The sequence below is a fragment of the Truncatella angustata genome (genome assembly GCF_020726525.1).
Source record: "Truncatella angustata strain MPI-SDFR-AT-0073 chromosome Unknown BKA67scaffold_2, whole genome shotgun sequence".
In the NCBI taxonomy this organism is placed as follows: domain Eukaryota; kingdom Fungi; phylum Ascomycota; class Sordariomycetes; order Amphisphaeriales; family Sporocadaceae; genus Truncatella; species Truncatella angustata.
This window is the reverse complement of record NW_025763382.1, coordinates 7,659,638-7,681,946: the sequence shown is the minus strand read 5'-3', so window position 1 is coordinate 7,681,946 and position 22,309 is coordinate 7,659,638. Positions and strand designations below refer to the sequence as shown.

Here is a 22,309-nt window from a genome sequence, read left to right as displayed (position 1 = left end):
TTTGTACAGCTCGACCCTTGCGAAGGCGGTGGTATAGTCGTATGGGTCATCGTTTGTCCCGCTTGAGTATCAGGAGAAGCAGCCATGTCAGCTACCCTCAAGTATCCTCTGTCTTCATTTGGTAAGTATAAATCCTCATATGGGCTAGGTGTTCTTACTGTTTCCATTATCAGTCATTTTTGTGACTGGTACTGAAGTGCATAAGATATGGAACAATGATTAAAAAGACTCTTTGTACACTGTTGGCGTTGTTGAGAGAGGTAGTGTTCTTAAGGGATTCTGCCTAGTTTATATAAAGATTGACCAAGATGAAAAAAACCAGCAATAAGAAAAGATTTTTCACTAGCAATGTACTTCTGTTAGTCTGAACATGCAGCCGGCTTATTCCACCATCTTCCACAAAAGGTCTCTGCTTGATACAGAGTTGAGACTTGCGCCGCGTCAACATGCCGGCTGTGAATTCAACCAACAGATTCGTTCACTCAATACTATAGGAGGACATACAAAACTACTCAACTACAGCCTAGGACAATATTCTCGGCGCAGAGATGAACCGGGCCATGCATTGAGCATTAGTGAGGTTGCATCCTCAAGATACATCAGGGGTTTCAACCAGCAGAATGTTCCAGGTCTCGTTAATTAGGTTGGCACTGGCCGAATATGCCCTATTGGACATGCACCTTGACGTTGACATTGTCGGAACAAGCTTCCGGCCAGCCTTTTAAAGTACCATTCGTCAGACTGGCTGTGATTGATTTTGGGCATTTATGCCTGCTGCGCCTCGTATGCAATGTAACTTGAAGCATGCCAACATGGGCAATTGAAGACGAGCCAATTGGGTTTGCAAGAATAGACTCTATTGGTGAGCTTCTCTGCATCCATTCCTAGCCGAAGTCCCACAAGCGTAAACTGCACGGATCGCGGCAGTGCTTCCAGCTGTTACAACGAGAAACATGGTTCATTACATGGATGATGATGATCGCTCATTAGCGACACCTCGGTCAATAGGTCTGCTGAACTCTAGGCAAGAATCCGAAGTGGCCCATGCAAATCTTCCATCCTTGTTGGACGCCTTGCATGACCTATCCTTGAAAAAGTCCGCTAATGGTCATATACTCACCTAGCTAACACCGAGAATGAGTTGGCCTATGTTATGAAAATGATTCGTGACACTCTGGCAAGGATCTAGTTGCAGGTGGCGTACGTCTCCCGGCATGCGGTAAGCTCTATCCTCGTTTCTAGACGCTGTAATTGGATTTGGTTAATCAAAATCCAGTAAACACCCTGTTCGCAATAAGCATATACTGACCTCAAGACAAATACTCAACCAGCCGGCGAAGGCGAGAACCAGTTTGGACAATAATCCCCTTGCAATAATTCGGCTAAGCCCGACTCTCGCGAGCCCTAAAGTTGGAGGTAACTTGCCGTCACGAAGCGTGTATCCTTTTTGGAAACGATTCGTAGCACAATGCACACAGGGCACCAAAACCAGCCTGGCAAGCTGTTGTCCTCCTAAAGTTTGTAGCGGCTGTTCTCCCTTTCAAGGTCTTGTTCTAACATACCGGGACGTTATATACATGGCAATATTTTATGTATCAGTCTTTGAGAATATTGTCATCCACCTTTGCATTACGTTTCTTCTTCCGAGACTCCTTGCTAAGAAATGTAATGGAAGACTTCGCAAAGGCAAGATATGACATTTAAAAACAGTGGGCCTATGTAGAAACGGGCTATGCATCCGTGCGTTATTCGAATTAGCGAGAACGTTTATGGATTAGCGGGTATCGCGAATTGGCCTTGTGGCCAGGTCCATAAGTCGGGATCGAAATAAAGCGTGCAGGGCGTGGTACTTAGATGCATCGTCGAGTTTAGCAGGGCAGCTTTCAAATGCCCCATAGTCAAATTCGTAATCAAGCTTATCTATGGGTACATTAGCGAGGTTGAGTTGGAGTGAGGTACTTAAGTACATACCGCCACAGCTACTTGGGATCAATGGATCGATCTGCGGAGACTAAATATGGCACTAGCTGTGGCACGAGGCATGGAACTAAATTCGCAGCCACATAACTTAATGTGGTTGTCGCTCCCGGCAATGGTTTAAATTAGTTGGAGTTGTGGCTGGAGCAAGTTAGCCACTCCATTTAATCTTTGGAGCTTGGCCACCTCGTCCCTGAAATCTTCCTCACTTCATGGGTGGATTGTGTCAAAGCCCCATACCACCTTCCAACACACAGTCGTTCGAAATTCTTGCTACTTCTTGAACTAGAACGATCTTCATGGCTCTCAGACTTTGCATCCCGGAATGTAGAAGATCTCCAGCCCATCCCCTCCATCCTCCAGTGTTTGAGATACCACTGAGAATCCAAATCGAAGGTCCGACGATAGCCATTGAGAGACTATTGCCAGCGATATCATGGCATACTAATGATGTTACCAATTTGGAGTTTCCACAACCGGCCGGCCCAGCACTTGCGAGCCTCGCCTTTCAAGCCATATATGGGCGACGACCAAAGGCTGATGATGTGGTTTTGCAAGATGAATATCTTGGCTGGATAGTGGAAAAACCATTAAGGTACGCAAACGTTGTCATCAATAGGCATTCTGTTTCTAACCATCATAAGTCGCATTGATTACTATGGTGTTACATTCGACCACCTCGTACCCGCGAACGAATGCGATCCGGAAGTATTACAGATTAACATCATCGAAACCGAGAATGACGGTGGTTTATATGCGAATACATGGTTACCATTCGTAGTTAATGTGAAAGAATTCGAAGGTCAGAAAGTTTTAGCTGTGCCAAGATGTTGTCAGAAAAGGAGGGGCACCCAAGATCGCGAGCGGGTGAATACTCTTGTATCAGAGAGGAGAGCTATGGCTGATCTCGCAATGACTTAATTATGAATGGTTCAGTTGTATAGTGTTGTGGTACTGGTCTACGGGCCATACGCTCGTCCGCCTAATCAGGTAACATCCACTTTCTTCATCCTGATCGCCGGCCTTTCTTTTTGACCATCAAGTCGATTTTGGAAACAGCCTTTTAGGTACCAGATTCCTTACAGTTTTTTCAGGGCCTGCCTCCTGTAAGCAAAATTCCCGAACGAACTAATTTGAGTTATTAGCGTAGCTTCTCTCTGGATCCAAAGCAGGGCTGCTGTGGCTTGGAGTCCTCATGTGGCCTGGGCTCGTGGGTGTTGGGTGCTTAATGAGGGTGCATGACGCGCGTTGCATTCCACTGATGATGCGGCCTAGACAGGGACTGTGGGATCTTTCATGCATCTCGTGTCTTCTGGGAAGATGTGTGATTGAGCAGTGGCTTGAATATATGGATGCTGATCAGGTGAGTTCAGGAGACAACTTTGGTGCCACATGTTAGATCAAGATTATTGGAAGAGAAACTACGAGGAGTCAAAGCTTTACCTGGCTGGCCTTGAGCAGTACTCAAGGTGAAGCGGACTCGTCTCAAGGCTGAGACGTTTATATTGACTGAACGGTATACAGGCTAAGTTTTCCATAACGTTGTGAATAATTATTATTAAGCATAAATTGTGTCGCTTGCTGAGCTTAGGATATCCGCAACCCCTGGACATATAGACTATTCACAAGCTCATGTTATCCTTATCATGAAATATCCATTTAAACATTGGCCCAATTTCAAAATTCCATCATTTGGTATTCTGGAAACCTGATTGCGACCACAGTTCTAGTCTTCTTGCGCCACTCGGGCTCAGGATGAGGGTGGGGTGTTACAAGCCTGCGCGCCGCAATTGTAGGTCCACGTCCTACCGTTTCGGTAAGTAGGAAGACACGAACCTGGCTGAGGACAGCCGGTTTTATCGATTCTAGTCCCCTGGACGTGACCACAGCTGTAGTAGTCGGTAATGATTATGCACCTGAAAATATGTCAGTCAAGTTTGACTAACGCCTGTGGTTGCAGAGATATCGACACACATTTTTTATTTAGGGAGATTCGCAAGCGACAAAATCGACTGATGAAAGGAATGAGATGACTGTTTGTAGGAATTCAATCGAAGGACACAACGTTTGCAATACGCAAGGCCTCTTCGTGCAATCATTTATACATCTGTGTGCTTTAAAACGTCCTATTCACGGATGCTACCAAGGATGCCTCTCACTTTGGGATATGTACCTGATATATTTCCATAACGTGGTGGGTGACAAAACGCAACCCCCCTTGGCTTGAAGGGGTGACAAAACGCAACCCCCCTTGGCTTGAAGGGGTGACAAAGCGCAACCCCCCTGGCTTGAAGGGGTGACAAAGCGCAACCCCCCTGGCTTGAAGGGGGTGACAAAGCGCAACCCCTGGCTTGGAAGGCTGTAGGCAGCTGTAGGGTGCATTTTGAGAACTGTAGTGCACTGTGAAGCGCGCTTTTCACAGGATGATCGATCCGATTGGGCTAATGAAACCTCCACCCTCACATCAAATCAGCATAACACTAAGGCATCTTAGACCGAGTAGTCACTTTTTACAGGACTTTTCCTGTCGAATTATTCATGCGAACTGGATAGATTCACTACATGAACATCTGATAGTGTGTTGCACGGGACTAAGAACGGTTCCGAATATACTCCAACCTCCCAGCCGCATTAAGCTTAATCTCATTGTTAATATGGCATAATTGGGTTAGATCCACAAGTATGCTAGCTGCATACATGATAGCGATAAAGATGTATGACAAATGTTAAAACGGATCATGCTAGCGAAACCGTCCCGCGTTGTACAACATGTGACCCATTGTCTAGATAATTTCATATTGCTCCTGAGCTTGAATCCGATATCACTGTCCTCTATTGCTAAGAAATGCTGGGATACTCGATGTTTTTATTTAAAATTTGAAACTGTAGCACAGCGGCGAATGTGGTGGTAACATGATCTTGGAGTCGGTAAGCTCTTGTCAACCAGTTATTTCCTTAGGGTACAGACTTACCGAACTGATGAGTTGCGACGAAGAAGTTTCACCTGCTACTTTCCCTTTCCACCACAAGTACCGCAGATAGCGTTATCCTTCATTCCTGAGCCGCCGCATTCCTGACATCCCCCATTTGACATATCTTGTTTCTGTGCAATGGTCAAGAATGAGAGTTTGCTGGTAAATCCGTACGTTTTGAAGTAGTATGTTGATTGTATCGCAGCCCAATATTCGGGGCAAGTCGGATATTTATGGTGGGTGCTGATCAGATGACCTGGCCACTATTCTTTGTGGCCCAACTTTAATAGGTAACGCCCAAAGCTTTCCATCATTGGTTCCCTATCAATTCAACATCATCTCGCTCTTTCCATTCCCTTCTCCAATTGCATTAAGCATGGAGGTTATGGTAAAAGGCCATTTCAGTACACACCTACAATGCCAGACATGTTGGAAAACATTTTTGTTGAACAAGCACCTCATAGCACATCTTGATGAATACCATGTTAGTTCGGAGCCATTCACTATTTCAATTGCTAATAGCTAGTCTTAGTCTGAGGAAGATAGATTGAAGGCTGAGGAAGGACGACTAAAATTCGACCAACAGCGCATAGGCCTGCAACTGGAACAATGCCGATCGCATTCACTTCGAATCAACAGGTTATCAAACAACATTGCTACAGATGATGATGAGACTAGGCAGCCTCTGATTGCACGGTCATGTCCTGTTGCAGGCTGCGGCAAAGTCTTCCGCAGGAGAAGAGATCTTCGAATCCACTATGAGACGCGTGAGTCGTGACGTGTTGCTGCATGACATACCTGACAACTTTGCAAGCAGACATGTCCTGCTTGGAGCGCTGTGTTCTATGCGTAGTTTGCCCGAAAGATTTCACGCGTGCGAGCACCTTCATCAGACATTTCAAATCACACGAGAACGACGCCCGAAACAACGAACGAAAATACCGATATATGCTAGAAACGCGTAATGATTTACGTGCCCAGGCAGAGCAGGAGTTGGACCGACTGTTGCGGGAATCCAATTCAACCAGCTGTAGCATTGCCAGCCTGGGAAAGAGAGCTTTGATCGACACTGAAGAGGCCCTCTCCTCTAGCAAGAGACACAACATAGGCTCAAATGAGGTAGATGCGTTCCCGACTTTGCGTCTCAGTCAAGATCCCCTCAGTATGTACTTCGAGCCTAGCTATTGAAGCTACATCTAATGCTTATTGAAATAGTGCAGTCTACATACGGCCTCGACCAGTGTCCGCGCTCTTTCGCATTCACTGGCGACACCGTAGACTTGTTTGCTCCTCCCTTGTTCCACAATACCTTACAACAAGCCGACGTTCTCGATCCTCCCATTTTTGACCCAATACACATACAGCCTGGGACACATGTTCGTGTAGTAAATTCGATTCATATGCCCGAGGGTCTTGACAATTCAGAGATAGAATGGGCTTCATAGCTCTAGGCCGCACGGGCTGCTATTGACGGCAGTCCGCTATCTATGCAAAGATTACATGTAGCCAAACGTCTTTGTCTGATATGCTCGACACTTTCTGCGCCAAATCCGGAGCAAGACTCATTCTGCCCCATTTGGCAAGTATTTCCTGTGCGCCAAAGACGGCAGCGATAGGTGAGGAGTTTCTGAATTCGACACACGTTCGTGAATCGTGAACTGTTCTATATTCCTGGTCAGATAGCTCTGGTATACGAATAGCCTAACTCACATGCCGCCGTTTTCGAAACGAAGCAGTGTTCCCTCACTACAACCCGCCGCTTCGAGCGCAGCGAGCGGTACCTCAAATAAACCATTTGATGCGATGACCGAGGCAAGTGTATGTAGGTGTGAACGGCCGTAAAACACCACCTCGGATCCAGGCTTCCAAAGTAGACTCACGAAGACTTTCGCTTTCGACTCGCCTCCTTTCCTGAATTGAAAGATATGATCTCGGTCGCTCCGGAATTCTCGGTACCGTCCTACGGCGCACTTGGGTAGAAAAGTCTTGATCGGGCCAATTATGCGCTAGGAATTATTTCAATGAAATTCGACGTTGTTGCGACTTAGACATTGTACGTACCTGGTCACTTAGAAAGTTGAGATAGAGAAATTCCAACCCCTCTTCAGATAAACAAGGAAAACCTTTGCTTTGTTTCTCTTGTACCCGATCACCTACACTTGCATCCTGTATCCCGAAAAATCCGTAGTTGCATAGCGCGTCGCTCGCATCTCCCGTGGGGGTTTCGACTTCCGCCATCCACGGGAAGAGGATTGATCGTGACAAGTGGTGTTAACGCAAATGCTTGTGGCGAGTAGGGGAGCCAGGCCCCTCTCGCGAAATGCTTGGGGCGAGGAGGGGAACCAGACTGCTCCGACATAAGAAATGTATTTCGGATGATTTATGACCCGCGAATGAGCTAGTAGTGAGACGGAACGTCGCGTATCCGTTCTTAACGGAGTTTCCGCATAATCTACGGTTGTCTATTCAAACTCTATTGAGCGCGAGCTGGAGCCGGGGGATTCAAGGGGGGTGACAAAATTCAACCCTCCGCCCCCACCCCGGGAGTTTTTCGACACAGTGCTAATAGAACCATCTCTCACTCAACAGATCAAAGAGGTACGTAGAATTCCGAACAGGGTGACAGAATTCAACCCCCGGTGGAATGATACGTGAAATTGAAACCAAGTATCTGGTTCAACCCAAATTACCTATATCAATCTTACATGATTCGCTATTTGCTGGCAACGATGAAAGTGTAGCTCTGCGTGTATAGCGGCTGAGGTTTGTTGATAACGGTTCCTATACATTTGTGACGTGCGTGCTTTTAGCAAGCTACAGTCAGAGTACTGTACAATTTCTAGTACGTAGTATTTAGATGATTTCATTTTGGATAGTCAGAATATTCATCTGCGGTCACCTACCATGTATCTTAACCGAGTCTATCATGCAAAATGTATGAATGTTAGCTGCATTTTAAAAACTTACATGGGCTGGGATAGCCCTTGTGTTGTGGAAACTTCCGGTTTTATGCATATCTAAAATTGTGAGTTGTCGAGCTATAGCTCTTGTAGTAATACACATCATGCACTGAACTAGTACTGCTCCGCATGAAGCGGGAGTAATCACAGTAGGGATAAATGTCATTATTGCGCTCTGTAGATCTAGGATTAAGCGTACTAGCCTTTTCTATGACCGTGTATACATGCGTCCTGTCGATCAGCCAGCTAGACCTCGAACGTGTTGTCACTGAACGTCCTCTAGTCTGAAATTGGCATTATCTACGTAGCTGCGCTTGGCAGTTCTATAATAGAAGAAGACATATGTATAAATATATCCCTTCATATTGGTAGACTGGGTGAACCCTTCAGTAGCTAATCCTACAACATCTCAGTCAAATCTTCATTGTGATTCTCTTGGTCAATCTGATCCCTGGATCTGCCATATTTTCAAAGACTTTAGTTTAACGCAATTGTCTAAGCCAACCATTGATTAAGTCACTAGGTAAATGAACATGATTGCTGCCTTGTTTCTTTTCTCCAACCTTCCCTTCATCATTTCGTTAAATATCTAGACCAGTGCAGCTGTTAATTTATGAAAAGTTACCTTGAATTTCACGTATATTTACTACTATGTTTACTGCAAACCAAAATAGCAGCAATCCGCCGCCGCCACCACCACCACCACCACCGACGCCAGAAATCGGCTCAGGTGGCGATCCAGGGGTTAAGAAATAAAATTTAATTCTGTAGTAAGCTTGGAAGAATAGCCTCGTGGTTTCGACTAACATTCTCATAGTTTGTCGTCTGACAATAGACATGCACTTATCGGCTTTTTCTTATTTTTAGTTGAATTTGCATTCTTGATCGTTACCATATCTATGTTAAGAGCTCCGCCGAAATGAACAAGAGCTCGAGAGACGCGTGGATTTATTTTCTTCTTTCTTTTTCAATGGCAAAAAATCACACTACAATCAAGCAACAATTTGGTTTGGTATGACAATAATATCCGTTGTCATTTACTTAGGGATTGCTGCCAGCTGCTGGCAGATGAGTGCGTATCGGTGTTTATTTTTTCCGTTAATGCCTGAAGAAGCGAAGATTGTCGATGTTGGGGTCTTCAGCATACAATCACCTTGACGATAGGATCGGTGCCCAATGTTTCAGCATGATCTAGCTCTTGAAAATGGTTTATGATTTAAAGTCCAAAATCTTTCGATAATTTTTCACAACTCTATTATGGTTTACGAGTGTTCAAAATGCATAATCTTGTCGTGCCAGTCGAATCGGAGCTCCCAACTATTGATTTCGAAGCTAGTAGCTACGGAAATGACGCTTGGAGCAAAATCAAATTTGAAGACCCAAATGTTACGGACGACAAGACCACGATGTACCAACTAGTACGGTCTCCTTTAGATACGGACATTGAAAATCTGATTGAAGAAGAACTCGTTTGTCCCCCTTGGCTATACTCATCTACCCGATCTTACCTTTCATAGCGCGAACGGATCACAAAATGGGCCGGAGGTTCATATGAATATAGAGCCCGTGGTACCAGGCTTTATGGTTGGACGAAAGGTTGGAGCAGCGTGTTCCTTGTCTTTTTGCCAGTAAACAACGTTGACGAGGTTGAGCTGTACACGACGGCCAACAATGGGCAAGTTGTGTGGAGGAAAATTTCATGGTGTAGTAAGTCTTACATTATATTGGAGAGCGAAGATGATATAGTCGGAAATCGGCAGAATGATGTCATGGAGTTCTACATGTTTCGTGCTTGGAAAAAGAACGTACCCAGTGTAGCAAGTCGCGATTTGAGCGGACAGGCACAGGAATCGGAGACACCAAAAGAACAGAGACAGGTTGGTGAGGTTCAGGATGCATAGAGTCAAACGAGTCGGACGTACAGATATTTTGGTTAGCTTAATGCAAAAGGTAGACTATGTAGTCCCATGTCTTGTCTCATAGTCACCATGATTTTCTAACACGAGATCATTAAGATCGTAGCCCGAGATGACGCCGCCGCTGCCGATGCCGTCCAAACTTATTAGGATAGGATCTTGCCGTGCCGTTACCCAATCCCAATCCATTAACATTCCCAATTGGCTAGCCTGCTGGAAGCTCTGTGAGGATTCTTCATCCCCTGGAACCCATGGATCATTAATTGCGGAGGTGATGCCCGACCGACTTTCAATAGAGCCAGATACCTGGAATTCTTGTTCGTGGAATACCATGTGGCTGGTTCTCGCTGAAGTTGGCTCCATAAGATTCTGCTGACCGGGGTGGTGCGTAGTTGGTGGGCTGACATGTGCAGTCGCTGCCACTAGGAGGTCTATAGTGCCCATTCCTGTCGAACACCAGCTTCTCGTACCCGTCGACGGGTGCTCGCCGTTATTTGTCTCTGAGGGACATGTTCGCCGAGGCGCATCACCAACAGCTTCGGATCCGTGGTCTTGAGTATTTCCTGTCATGCCGTCATCTCTTTTGTCCGCACTATTTTCCGGAATAGCTCCTGGCACGTGAGACTTTCCACCTGTGACCTGTGCTCCCGGGTACGTAAGAGTGATGTGTAGCAAACCCCCCTCTCGCTTGATTGCCCGGCCTGCTCTCTCTCCTTTTTCCAAAGCGAGGAGCTTCGACAAAGGGAATCGTCCACAAAGCAACCCAAGGTCCGCGATTCTGGTGGCGTGGTCATCGATAGCAGACTGGACGTCAAGGTATGCGAATTTGTCAAGACCGATCATAGTGCAGGTATCGGAACAGCTATGGCACCTTTAGCTTAAACATATGCGAGAGGATTCAATTTACCTTTGGTTTGTCACACAACTAATGAACCAGGCTGGATTCGTTACGAGCGTATCTTCCGGAATTGTGATCTGTATTTCCTTACCGTCTAGTAAAGCATTGATTGATGTCAGCACTTCAGGGAAGTGATGCCGGGTAAACTTTGTACACTCTGATCCCTTGAACTTCAATTCTGTAAAGGTCAGCGACTCATGAACCGTAATGCTCCCATCTTACATCTTCGTACCTCCAAAGCCATCGAATACAAATAGTGCACAAACACCCCATACTGGTTCCAGACTGTTCACAAGCGCAGCCATAACCTCACAAAACCTCGCTTTCTTCTGGGCATACTGTTCTTCGTCGCAGTTGCCCCTATCCGGATGCTTTTCATCAAGGCCCCGAAAATAGAGCCTTATATAGCGACTAAAGATGTTTGCACGCCATGAATCCGATTCCAATATTGCACCATGAGCCTCGAGTAAATCCGCCAGATCTGTGCGTGATCTTTTTGTGAGGATTTGTTGTTGGTATTGGGATAGGTTTGCCCCGATGTTTGCTTCAGCGATCGATCCAAAGCTCCTTTTTGACTTATTCCTCGATTTTGGCGTTTTACCCACTGTATCGTGAGTCTGTCCTAGCTCCACCAAGCCTTTCTCGACCATTGCGGCGCATCTTTTTACGAACACGGTTTTCGCTTCATCGGGATTGCTGACAGCCTTTTGAATGCAACCCTTGGTCGTTAATTTGACCCGATGTGCGCCGTGGATCCTTTGTCGCTTGCCTCCTCCATTATCCTTTTCAGCGCCTTCAGCTTCAGTGCTAGGTGCGTTATTGTCTGTCATAGAAATGTGCTCTGATGGTAATGTCTCCGTGTCGTTGAGGTGACTATGCTCCTGGGTCCCTTCCCAACTCTCGCAAGGAATATCGTGCAACTCGCTTCGTACTTGACGCGGCTGTCTAATGTTGAATCAGTGTCCAGTGAATACCCTAAGCTGCATTTTGCCTACTTATTATAAATCCAGTAGCCTTCCCCCACCTCCCCGTTGTATAATTGCTTCACAAACTCAAAAATCTGTCCATCGGTAATTGCTGTCTCGTGACAACACGAAATGGAGAAGATACGGCACTCATAGAATGGCTTCGAGTTATTGTCTCTGTAAAAAGGCTCTTTCTGAATGGTTAAAATCTCGGCATGTTTCTTGTGAGCCAGACGATAACGTTGAAGATTACCACTTCGTGATAGTGGCAGCATGATTGAAATGAATCCATTATGTCCGGTCACTGTCATCGTTCGCTTTGGGTTGTGGACAATGACACTGGAGAACAAACAAAAATCGGGGGCAGTCGCCGATAACCCCTGCAGACATTTTGCGAAAAATGTCTGCAGGGATCAACCTAAATTCCTAGTCAAGCTAACAGGAGTTTCAGCAAATGCTCCATAATTCAACAGTTTAATGCAGGCTTCGTCTGCGGCTTGGTCTGTTTATTGCTTTCTACGGCCCACTTGTTCATGTCGTTGAGATAGATCTTGACAACCAACCAGCCACTTCTCGTAATCGTTTCGCCCTCCACCTCGGTAGATATGGACACCAGTAGCAAAGTTGTCAATCAAGAGGATGCTATACGACCATTGTGAACTCATATCGAGCAAAGCCTGGAACACTACACAACGATCTTATATTATGCACCCCAAGTTACGGCCATGTTGGAGATTTTCTTTCCTTGTTTGATAAAGCGCACATGTCTGCATTCGCAAGTCCTTGCGCTAAGGGTATCGAGTCGCAGTTCTGACGTGACTTTGGAGAGTACCTCTAGAGTCAATGCCTTGGAAGGACAAATTACAAATGCAGACACTCATGCACCTTCAATTTGCCCGGTGGATTTGTTGCCTTGCCAGTCTGTCTTTCTTGCACAGTTTGTCTCCCTTGGTCTTCCATTCAGCTCACTGAGATGAATTCGCCTGTCTACAACAGCCACGTCGTCGGCGCGTCCGTCGCATATGGGGCTATCGTAGCCTTTCAAGCTATATGCTGTGGATTGAAGCTCTACCTTGCCCTACGCACCCCATTTGACCATTTTTTCTGGGTCTTCGCCTGTTTGAGTCACAGCCTTCTATTCTTCCTCTTTTTTCTAAACTTAACAGTGCTTGCTGATATCCCACCCACCTTACTTGCCATAGTGGCTTACACCAGCATTTGTGCTAGCGCTCTGCAAATAGGGTTGAGCTGGGTACTGTCCACTAGGGGGAAGCGAGACTGGCTCAAAGCCCACGATGATTTGGTACGTGCGACCAATCCACTCCCATGTAATCCTAACTAAGATCGCAACGGAGTTGTCTAAGACCTATTCATGCGCCCTGGAGACTTCCCTCAAAGTGAGGCTATGGCGGGGCAGCGGTTTGAGTGCCAAGTTCAAGAGCTTGGAATCTACTTTCCTCTCGCCTCGAACCACGCAGCTGGACGCAGTCTTAGACGACGGGATTTCCTATGTTCAAACATCAGAGGTGAGTAAGCTTGTTGTCGATAGTTCGCCAGTCACTGACACTTGATAGGTAACTGCAATCGAGCATGTACCTAGCGAGTTGTTCGAGGAGCCAGCACGTAACGAAACGTGGACAAACTGCCTTATCCTAATTCATGATTTCGAAGCCTTCCGAGCGATCTTTGATGAAACCCCTCAACTTCATATTGTCGGAATAACTGGGCGGAGACACCATTCTGAGAAATATGTTGTTGCCATATGTAATGGATGCTTGGCCTGGCTCGATAGAATCAACTTCCCGTTATTGCGAGTATCCGATCATCACTGGAATCCAAGCCAGCGTGAGATCGATGTGTACGGTGCTTCCGACGCAGCCAAGAGAGCTCAACAACGATTTCTCCAACACGTCACAGGGGTGGTCTACTCGGCAACACACGTGAAGAGTCTCTACCAATATTATGAGAATAATATCTACAACGATTCTTTGCGAGCAGCAGTCAGGTGGCCCTTCTTCAGACGCGACTTCCAGGTTTGTCCCTATACACCATCTCTGGTTTCAGCCGCTGATGGCCTCTAGAACTCCCGTGCTGGGGTCAGAAGAAGATTTTTGCAGTACTGTGTTTTTGTTGCCCTTCATTCTCTTGAAGACTTAAAACATGCTAACGACCATGAGATGGTTGGAAGAGACCAGGAAAGCTGGTCTCGGTTTTTCGAACGTTTGTGTATGAGAAGGTCCGAACAGCTAGCGTTGGACCCGTTGGCCGAGATGCAGACTGTGTCGCTTCTCCAAGGAATTTTGGAAGCAGCTTCTGACGAGATCAGTCACCCTGCACCGACATTCGACACGAGGTACTCGGCCAAGCAGAATATTGAAATGATCTGTACTTTGTTGGATTGCGATATGGAGTCAGGACTTGCTTCAATTGGAAACATCGAAGAAGAAATACTGACGCAGACTCTACTAAGATGTACAATCTTCGCAGGCCTTGACAAGATCGACGTCATGGGATTCAAGGAGCAGATGTGCATGTATGTGCCAATTGGATATCCCGACGTGGATGGCCTTCCGGCTCATCTAGTTCAAACGATCTCGCACGATACAGTCAATGCCACACGAGCCAACATGTAAGAGCAGGATTCCCGAACCGCTTCATGCCCATTTACTGATACACGGCAGTTCTTATATCTATCGTCTCGCGCCATCATTACAGAAGCCTGAGAATGACATGCTCGTGGTGTTATGCTTCTGCTCGTTATCTGATACGGTCGACCCTGCGATTAGCGAATGGGTCAACTCATCAGAAGGCACTAAATTTTACCATCGGACAATAGGTGGCTGTCAGAATAAGGAGGCATTTGGACAAATGTGTTTAAGGATACTCGCCTTACTCAGCTTCCAGAAGATGCTTTCTTGCCGGATACACACGACGTCAGAACCAACTCATAGTTCTTACCTATATGATTTCTGCAAGCTTTTGGACGGCGAGACGCTTAATAACACCCAAACCGTCATGGAGAGAATGGCTCTTTCCCTTAAACGACGGATGGACAAGGAAAACTCTGATGGTATCCGTGATCTTTTCCGTGCGGTCACGGAAGTTCCGCTTCATATTTGTGATGGACAATCGGACGAATACTGGACATGTAGATTGGAGTGGGAGTCATATCATCAGGATGCTTTGCATGCGACGATGGCATCAGTCCAGATGATTCAGGTGCAGATGGAGGAATAGTGCATATAGGAAGATGAGATGTGGTGATACGCTGTACGATACAGTTTAGTCATGGTGCCAGATGGGCGCTTCTATTTGTTATTTCCGTGTTCTCCCTTTAGCAAAATGTCTGTGTATTTGCGACGAGACACGTACCGGAAGCAATCCCGAGTTAGATTCAATGGTGCGACATTCTGACTAATAAAAGAAAGTATGGTAATTGTGAATGCACTGTTTGGAATCTCGTAGCAACGGGTGGCGTCTCTTAGGAAACGGAGCGCATGCGTAAAGCAATGCACTGGCCTCTCACAATTGTGAATATCAAAACGGAGAGTTGTGTACACGAGTATCATGCTACCCGTGCTGATCTATGCCCCATACTCTCCGTAGTTCATCATGTCTTATAATTTCTGCACTATCACCTCACGCCATTGGTCTGATACATCCTGGCTCTGGATGAGACGTTCTTGGCCGGAACCTTTATGCTATCGAAAAAGAAACTTGCTCTAGACGTCAATATCGATTCGTCTAGAGTACGTCAAAGCCTGGCTAATACAGATATATCTGCATGGTACGTCGCCCAGCTCATAGCATGCTGCAAATGCCTGCTTGTTGCCTTCTTTACACTCGCTGCCTCGTGCTTCGTCGTTTGCCCAAATCTCAGCTTCAATCTCTCCATCATGGCTACCCCTCTCGTTTCGCTCGTTTGTTTAGAAGTCTTTTGTCTATTATATCTCCTAGTTATTTGCTTTCTGTTTCTCCGGCCGTACCCGAAGCCCGCCAATGCGAGATCGTGCTCAAGCCTGCTAGGCGTAAGTATTTTATTCACCATCGCCTACATGGTGATTGCTGGCATACTATTCGCATTTGTCTCAACACGCCTGTTGGCATGGGCTGCTTTTATAACTCCGCTGGAGGTAAGTTAGGACTGATAATCAACCGAGCAGTTCTGATGAGTCAAGTCTCTTTATATCATATATGAGCCGCCCAAGCTATGTATTTTTTCGACAACGACAGCATGGGCGCTGATTGGTACCTTTGCTCTCTTCTTGGAGTGCGTCGGTATGCTGCTTGTATTCCAATTCGACTTATGGCCCCAGGTCGCCACGATTGTATTTCATGCCTTGTGGATTGCAATATGGAGATTTGACAGCGACTCTGCTTGGTACCGAGGTCTGCATGGTGTATTCCCCTTGCTGCAAGCACTGTCTATCATCCCCCTTGTGTTAGGTCACCAAGAAGCTTGTACCAGCGTAAGTCGAATGTGAATTCACGAAGACTAGCACTGATTCCTTTAGACTCTCCAATGCTTATTGATCTTGAGCACGCTACACCATTGGACCGTTTCTCGTCGACATATTGACGAGACTTTGTCGCTTCACTCTACACACTTTTCGACTCCAACTTTCGGACAAGTATCGCGATCGGCTCATGCGCATATATCTATACTCCATAACAACCTCGGCAACGAAGCGACCTGGGCTGAGGAAGCGTTAGGTAAACCAGTTGACCGTGAAAACTGGCTATGGTCTTACCTGAAAGTCAAGGTGGGCAGACAGCCGCCAGATATGAAGCGATACTACTACATGGACATACCTGTCCATGATGAAATCCAAGTTTTGGATTTCTGGGATATTGGAGATAATCACGGGCAGAGTGAAGTAGTGAAAGGTCGTTGGTGGACAAGGCTGGATGGTGTCTTGTTGCTTTTTACACAGGAGCAACCTCTCTACAACTTTCAAGTTTTGCACAGAAAAGGAGTCTTTGGAACAGCGCAGATATTCTTAGTTGAGACCAAAACACCAAAAGGTCCCTCTGCCCGGCACAATGCAGAGGTGATCGCAAGGTCTAATGGTTGGCATTTCATGAAAGAGTATCACCCAGATAGCAAGGCACTACTCACGAGAATTGCCCATAGTGTTCGGTCAAAGAGACTGCAGCACAGAGAAACATAGTTAAATTCATGGGTTAGAGCATGAGAAGCGCCATTGTTTTCATTTACATGGGCAAGATTTGCTCGCTCCCTAAATCCACCTCCAGTCGCCATCAGAACAATGCAATTCTGTTACAATCGTGTAGAGTTCTGACGGGCAGCCCCTGTTGCTTCTTTTCCCATGGTAACAATTGTTAAGCCCTGGGAGATGACCAGTGGCTGTTTCGTTTATGTCATAGCTGAAGCCAGTGTCTGGATTGCTTCCACATCGGGAGTGCCACTCGGATGTGACTCAGGATATCCGAAGCTAGTAGGCGCCCAGACTACTGACCGCGCATGCTGATTATGTATATCAATAACGAGTAGCCACTACACTCCTTCGTCTTTTTCGAACCAATAACTTTCCCAACCTTGCTCATTGCATTTTTGGGATCTAGCGATGGAGCCATGGATTCACATTGGACAGGGACTATTAAACCCACTGGTTACAGCAACAACTGCCCCCGCATGGAAGTTCTGTTATGTCCATATTGGTCACCCACTAAGCAACCGTCTCACCCAACATCTTGGCCCTGAACAATTCCACTTTGTTGGCGAGATCCACGATCAATTATACCAGTTCGCCGTGAGATCCTGCGACCTCCTTGGCTATTCAGAGTGCATCGGCGACCCAAGTTGGCCTGTGCAAGCATTATCTCTGCCAGCATATCGAAGCTCTGCGTTATCAGGAATCGTTGCGCACGGCCGGTGCCTAGGAGAACTCTATCGCCAACACTGTAACTACAGTTATGCGAGTGCTCAGATTGAGATCATGATTTTATTGGACGATCTTAAGGTGAGCAGGCATGTGGTCCATAGGTCTCGCAGTTACTAATGATGACGGAGACATCACCAACGACTGTACGAAGGGAGTTTGCGAGATGCGTAGTTCAAGCTGCATCCCTAGTTGACCCCATTTTCGATCATAATATCGCGTTTAGCGCAACGATCGCCGAATGGCGGCTTCATCACCACGCGTGGCAACTAGCTGATGGAACGGCTGAAGACCATTGTTTCATCAGTGTGTTACGCGATGTGTTGGTCCAGGCAGGGGGGAGAAGTGATGCGTGGCATGGGACATGGTTTCACGACGACCAAATCACCACAGCGATGCGCTTGGCATGCCTCCGGTCACTTTTGGGGTGGCATGGCGAATTTCAAGGCGTTGAGCTCGATACAGTTCAGCGCTTATGGTTTTTACAGTCTTTTAGTGCATTCGAGAACACACGGACGACATCAGTAGATGATGTTAAACGCCAGGATAAAAATCTACGAAAACTTCTAACAAGTACCGAAATTGTAAGGTCTTGACTAGCTATCGATATACGTGCTGACTTCGATAGGACCTACCAGTCATCGTACTTTTAGACCAGCCGTGGTCAAGCTACGTCAAATTCAAGTTTTTCATCATTGTGGAATGTAAGCGGTGGGATATCCCTGACGTGGAACTGTATCTGTCCTGGAAAACAAATTTTTCGCCATCATCGGCCTTGCTTAGATTCCTGTCAACAGAGCTAGGAAAAGAGTTGTTCTTTGAGCGGCCCCGAAAACGGATTACGAAGGGATCTTCTGCAGTGGACATTGCATTGAATCTGTTACCCGTGACTTGGTATTCTTACTATACACATATAGACCGCACAGGTGAGAGAATGGAGCCACAAAAAACATGTGTTTCGAACGGGCCGGTGCTGACATGGTGAAAAAGGACGCTTTCCGCCTTTCGGCCGGATGCTCATATCCCTGGCAAGAGTCTCCAAATTGCCTGATTGTGTCACAAAGATTATCCATGCTATTTGCGACTTAACTGATTTACAAACAACACAATGCGACAGAGAACTCGATGATTACTGGAGAAAATATCTTTCACTGAGTAAGCTACAACAAGTCACCACGGCATGATATGTAGGAGAGCGAGTGCGGTTGGCCGAGCAGTCATTGATTGGCGTCAGCGCGACAAGCGTCACGCCAGCTGTCAACGACATTTAGAGGCAATGGATATACGTGCTGGGAATAACAAATAGGATAGGCGATGAAAAGCATAGACCCTAGTGTAGAATATGAGTTGTGGATGCTGAAGTCAAGAACGTCATTCGACGCGATCCAAAAAGTAGCACAGGCTGACCCATCTGTGGCGGGAAAAACTGAGTATCTCAGCTATCTACGCTGGACCTATGAGTAACTGCAGGTTTGGAATCAACCTGTCACTCATAGAAAGAGGCCAAAAGGAAATCAAATATGCCTTCACTATTCAGTTTCACACCAAGGAAATGGCGACACTTGACACAAGTCCCGCAACGGACGATGCACCTTTTCAGTATCATGTCAAGTTGAATTAATACTTGAATGCCACCCCCTAAAATAATTGCCCCTCCTGAAATCGAGTAGATTCATCTCTCTTCCACTTATAAAATCAAACTGAGATGTGCGATTATACCCAGGTAAAGCCCTCCATCTCTGTCGCGATCTACCGTCTGACAGCAACCAGGTTCAATACTGCTGCGACCATTTCCGGTTTCGCGTGCAGCGTTGGTGTCCCAGTTATGGAAGGACGCACAAGGTCTGCCCTCCCAATATCACAGCAGCTGAATATCGGTATGCAAATATATCTACTTAGGTTCATACAAATTATACTAATTCTTTCTTCAGGTCAGACGAATTATGCAGTGAGTACAATGTAGTGTTTCTGAAGGAGCTACTCACCATTGTTCAGGTGATTGTCGGCCCTACTCACTGTCTACCTGGGAATGGATGATTAAAAGAAGCAATTGACGGGCCCCACATGTATGATCCAGCGTCCTTGATGCATCTCGTACATAACATAGCTTATATGCCCATTCGTTCGAGGGATAAAAGCAAGGAAGTCCCAAGCGAGCCCACCATTCTCATGAAAGACCTAGTCTATGCCTTACGCTAGAATTTGAAAACGTATTTAACAAGTTGCTCTCTTACTCGGGAGTGAACATTTTGAACTTTATTGTGTATTTAGTCAAAGTACCTTCTCAAGACCACCAGTCTTAACAACCCACTCTACTAACGAGCACTTGAAATCCTACTACAATGGTAATCTCTACTAATCTCGTGCTATTTAATGCATAAAGTAATTAATCTGTGACAGGAAGATAAAATCAACAAAGATGGCACAAACAATAAGGCGATGATTCTCGTCGCTGATCTTGAGGCAAGTAGCGACTGATAGCTTTAGGAAAGCCTATAGACTAACTTGAAAAAAGGCTTCAGAACTCAGTGTCCAACAGAGTTTCATTGATCATCTGGTTCAAGTCGCGTTGTACATGAACTCTCAAGCAGACAAACTTGAAGGCGTCGATATTAAATGGGTCAAGAACCGTTTGAAAAATTATGTGGTGCATTTGGTAGATTCTGAGTCGCCCCCAAGTCAAGAATTGGGCCTGTTGCAGCTTGACTTCCTTTGTCGCGTCTTTGTGTCTGCGGGTGGTGATGGGGAGTCCCTTTTCTACTCTGAGCCATCACCTGGATTGACCTCGAAGCCTGTCCAGAAGGCAGAGGCGATGGCATCATTTCTAAAATTAGAGAAATGGACTGCCAAAGCCGAAAATCTTGTCTTGATGAGAGAGCAAGGCTCAAGTGTCTACGAGCTCTGTCTCGGGTTTCACTCCCTCGAAGACTTTCCGACTCCAACCAAAATAAGCTACTCTCCACATCTTCAGTTCCACAGGGCGCCAACTAGCAGCAATTGGGGAGTGCTGTTGATAATTGGAGGTGCATACGAAAAGATAACGCCAGATGGCCGGCAGAAGGATGGTGACGATCCTGCAGCATTTCTTACAGCATGCGGTTACAACGCGTGGGTGCTACACAGTTATCCTTGTGCGCAAAACAGCAAGACTCCTTTGGGCTCTGCTCCTCAGGAGTGTGTTCGGAATGCGATCAATACGATCAAAAGCGGACACCCAGAAATCAGGCTAGGAGTCTGGGGATGGTCATCTGGTGGCCATCTGGCTACTACTATTGACGTACCAGTGGAATTCACCATTCTGGCGTATCCTGTCATATCGATGAAACATGACATTGCGCATGAAAGGTCGCTACATAATCTGCTTGGGCTACAAGCTACAGATGATGAAAGATCCTCAATGTCAGCTGAAAATCATGTCACAGCGCAGACGTCGATTACGTATATGTACCATACTTGGGAAGATGATCAAGTCCTGGTTGAGCATACATTTCGATATGCGAACGCTCTTGCTAGTCAAAATCGGCCGTTCAAGTTGGTGATCGTGCCAGAGGGTAAGCATGGAGCTCCGACTGTTTACGATCTTCTTGGGGTACCAGAGTTTCTTCGTGACGTGCAGCAAGCGAAAATTGATGTACAACCTGGTTTTGATTTCTCGCAATTCCGCCAGAAAGTGGAACAGGGAAGCTTCGTTAATTTTCAGAACTACACAGCCACGTAGATTCCTCACATTTAGCAATGGTCACTCAAAGCACACGAAATATGGTTTAGTACTTTCTTTCAATTCAATGTCAGAGAGGAAAGTGATCTGATAACAAGAGTCAATATGTTTATTGATGCATTCATTCGCTCTGATATTCATGACCCGCATCTTTGCATTACTTTACTAGATCGTCTGGTCATTACACACCAAGAAGCGCAGCTTCCTCACGCATTGCATCGACATCACCAGAAGCTTTGTCAGGCAATCTCCGGATGCATAGAATCAGCATGCGATTGGTCTAGGACACACGCCCTTTGCCTAGCTTGAACCAACGAGCACCTTAGGACTGGTGCCATCAATGCTGTCCTCGTTTATGCAGTAGCCCCCAACAAAAGCCAATATCGCTGATGACACTCTACAGTCTCGTGCAAAGTACTCACAGCCATTGTCTGACACAATGCCACAACAGTCGGTGAGGGGCATCGCGATGCAAGCCCCGATTGTGAGGTCTCCAATCATGTTGCTACCGTGCAGTATTGGCCGTTTTACTCCATATCCTCGTTGCTTTTCATCTAGATGCCGCATGGATCGTTCGGCACCGAGTTGTCAACTTTATGCATGCCAACGAATGAAGAAACTTGGTAATTCTCCGATACAGTCATGGTTATTATAGAGGTAAGCTCCCTGTCAGAACATTGACGAGGAGTGGTCTTTAAGTTCCTGCCTTCTTACGCGCCATCTTCTTCAGTGCTTTTTTGTAAAATCGAACAGGAGTTATTGTCCCTACTTCATTTTCAACATTACTTTCTCACGCTTTACCTACTACAGTTACTGTTAACTATGGATGACCCTGGTTTACTCCCCTTTTATCAGAGAATATACGAGGAATACTGCAATCCGGCAGGAAGCCCGGCTTTGAAACAGGAGAAAGAAACGGTAAATGCAGACCCGAACCCAAGGATGTAGGGGAGAAAGTAATCATGAAAAGTTGCCCATGTCCAGCTCCGTCAACTCACCG

General features: G+C 46.2%; 8 protein-coding genes across 8 annotated transcripts; 6 read left to right on the top strand and 2 right to left on the bottom strand.

The window, feature by feature from the left end:
• Positions 1-2,276: 2,276 nt before the first annotated feature.
• On the top strand, positions 2,277-2,898 carry BKA67DRAFT_512186 (uncharacterized protein; the record flags this gene model as incomplete). Its single annotated transcript, XM_046097456.1, has 2 exons — positions 2,277-2,572; positions 2,622-2,898. The coding sequence occupies 2 exons, from the start codon at positions 2,277-2,279 to the stop codon at positions 2,896-2,898; spliced, it is 573 nt and encodes a 190-aa protein (XP_045962871.1).
• A 1,867-nt stretch (positions 2,899-4,765) lies between these two features.
• On the top strand, positions 4,766-6,479 carry BKA67DRAFT_218630 (uncharacterized protein). Its single transcript, XM_046095550.1, has 4 exons — positions 4,766-4,905; positions 5,482-5,716; positions 5,767-6,068; positions 6,165-6,479. The coding sequence occupies exons 1-4, from the start codon at positions 4,891-4,893 to the stop codon at positions 6,225-6,227; spliced, it is 615 nt and encodes a 204-aa protein (XP_045962870.1). The 5' UTR covers positions 4,766-4,890; the 3' UTR covers positions 6,228-6,479.
• BKA67DRAFT_218580 (uncharacterized protein) lies at positions 6,356-7,299 on the bottom strand. Its single transcript, XM_046095549.1, has 2 exons — positions 7,011-7,299; positions 6,356-6,946 (listed from the first exon to the last, which is right to left on the bottom strand). Exons 1-2 carry the CDS (start codon positions 7,185-7,187, stop codon positions 6,656-6,658), a joined length of 468 nt encoding a protein of 155 aa, XP_045962869.1. The 5' UTR covers positions 7,188-7,299; the 3' UTR covers positions 6,356-6,655.
• A 2,565-nt stretch (positions 7,300-9,864) lies between these two features.
• BKA67DRAFT_533764 (uncharacterized protein) lies at positions 9,865-12,353 on the bottom strand (the record flags this gene model as incomplete). Its single annotated transcript, XM_046099755.1, has 5 exons — positions 9,865-10,687; positions 10,733-10,817; positions 10,956-11,668; positions 11,719-12,092; positions 12,252-12,353. The coding sequence occupies 5 exons, from the start codon at positions 12,351-12,353 to the stop codon at positions 9,865-9,867; spliced, it is 2,097 nt and encodes a 698-aa protein (XP_045962868.1).
• Positions 12,354-12,983: 630 nt separating this feature from the next.
• On the top strand, positions 12,984-14,980 carry BKA67DRAFT_674717 (uncharacterized protein; the record flags this gene model as incomplete). The annotated part of the gene is made up of 4 exons (XM_046108765.1): positions 12,984-13,214; positions 13,263-13,721; positions 13,770-14,317; positions 14,370-14,980. 4 exons carry the CDS (start codon positions 12,984-12,986, stop codon positions 14,923-14,925), a joined length of 1,794 nt encoding a protein of 597 aa, XP_045962867.1. The 3' UTR covers positions 14,926-14,980.
• A 942-nt stretch (positions 14,981-15,922) lies between these two features.
• Positions 15,923-16,859, top strand: BKA67DRAFT_533762 (uncharacterized protein; the record flags this gene model as incomplete). Its single annotated transcript, XM_046099754.1, has 3 exons — positions 15,923-15,958; positions 16,005-16,157; positions 16,203-16,859. 3 exons carry the CDS (start codon positions 15,923-15,925, stop codon positions 16,857-16,859), a joined length of 846 nt encoding a protein of 281 aa, XP_045962866.1.
• An 854-nt stretch (positions 16,860-17,713) lies between these two features.
• On the top strand, positions 17,714-19,590 carry BKA67DRAFT_533761 (uncharacterized protein; the record flags this gene model as incomplete). The annotated part of the gene is made up of 7 exons (XM_046099753.1): positions 17,714-18,175; positions 18,220-18,295; positions 18,509-18,517; positions 18,582-18,746; positions 19,315-19,433; positions 19,523-19,539; positions 19,587-19,590. The coding sequence occupies 7 exons, from the start codon at positions 17,714-17,716 to the stop codon at positions 19,588-19,590; spliced, it is 852 nt and encodes a 283-aa protein (XP_045962865.1).
• Positions 19,591-20,556: 966 nt separating this feature from the next.
• Positions 20,557-21,153, top strand: BKA67DRAFT_503802 (uncharacterized protein; the record flags this gene model as incomplete). The annotated part of the gene is made up of 1 exon (XM_046097106.1): positions 20,557-21,153. A coding segment is annotated over one exon (597 nt), but the record flags the coding sequence as incomplete, so codon positions are not given.
• Between the last annotated feature and the right edge of the window lie 1,156 nt (positions 21,154-22,309).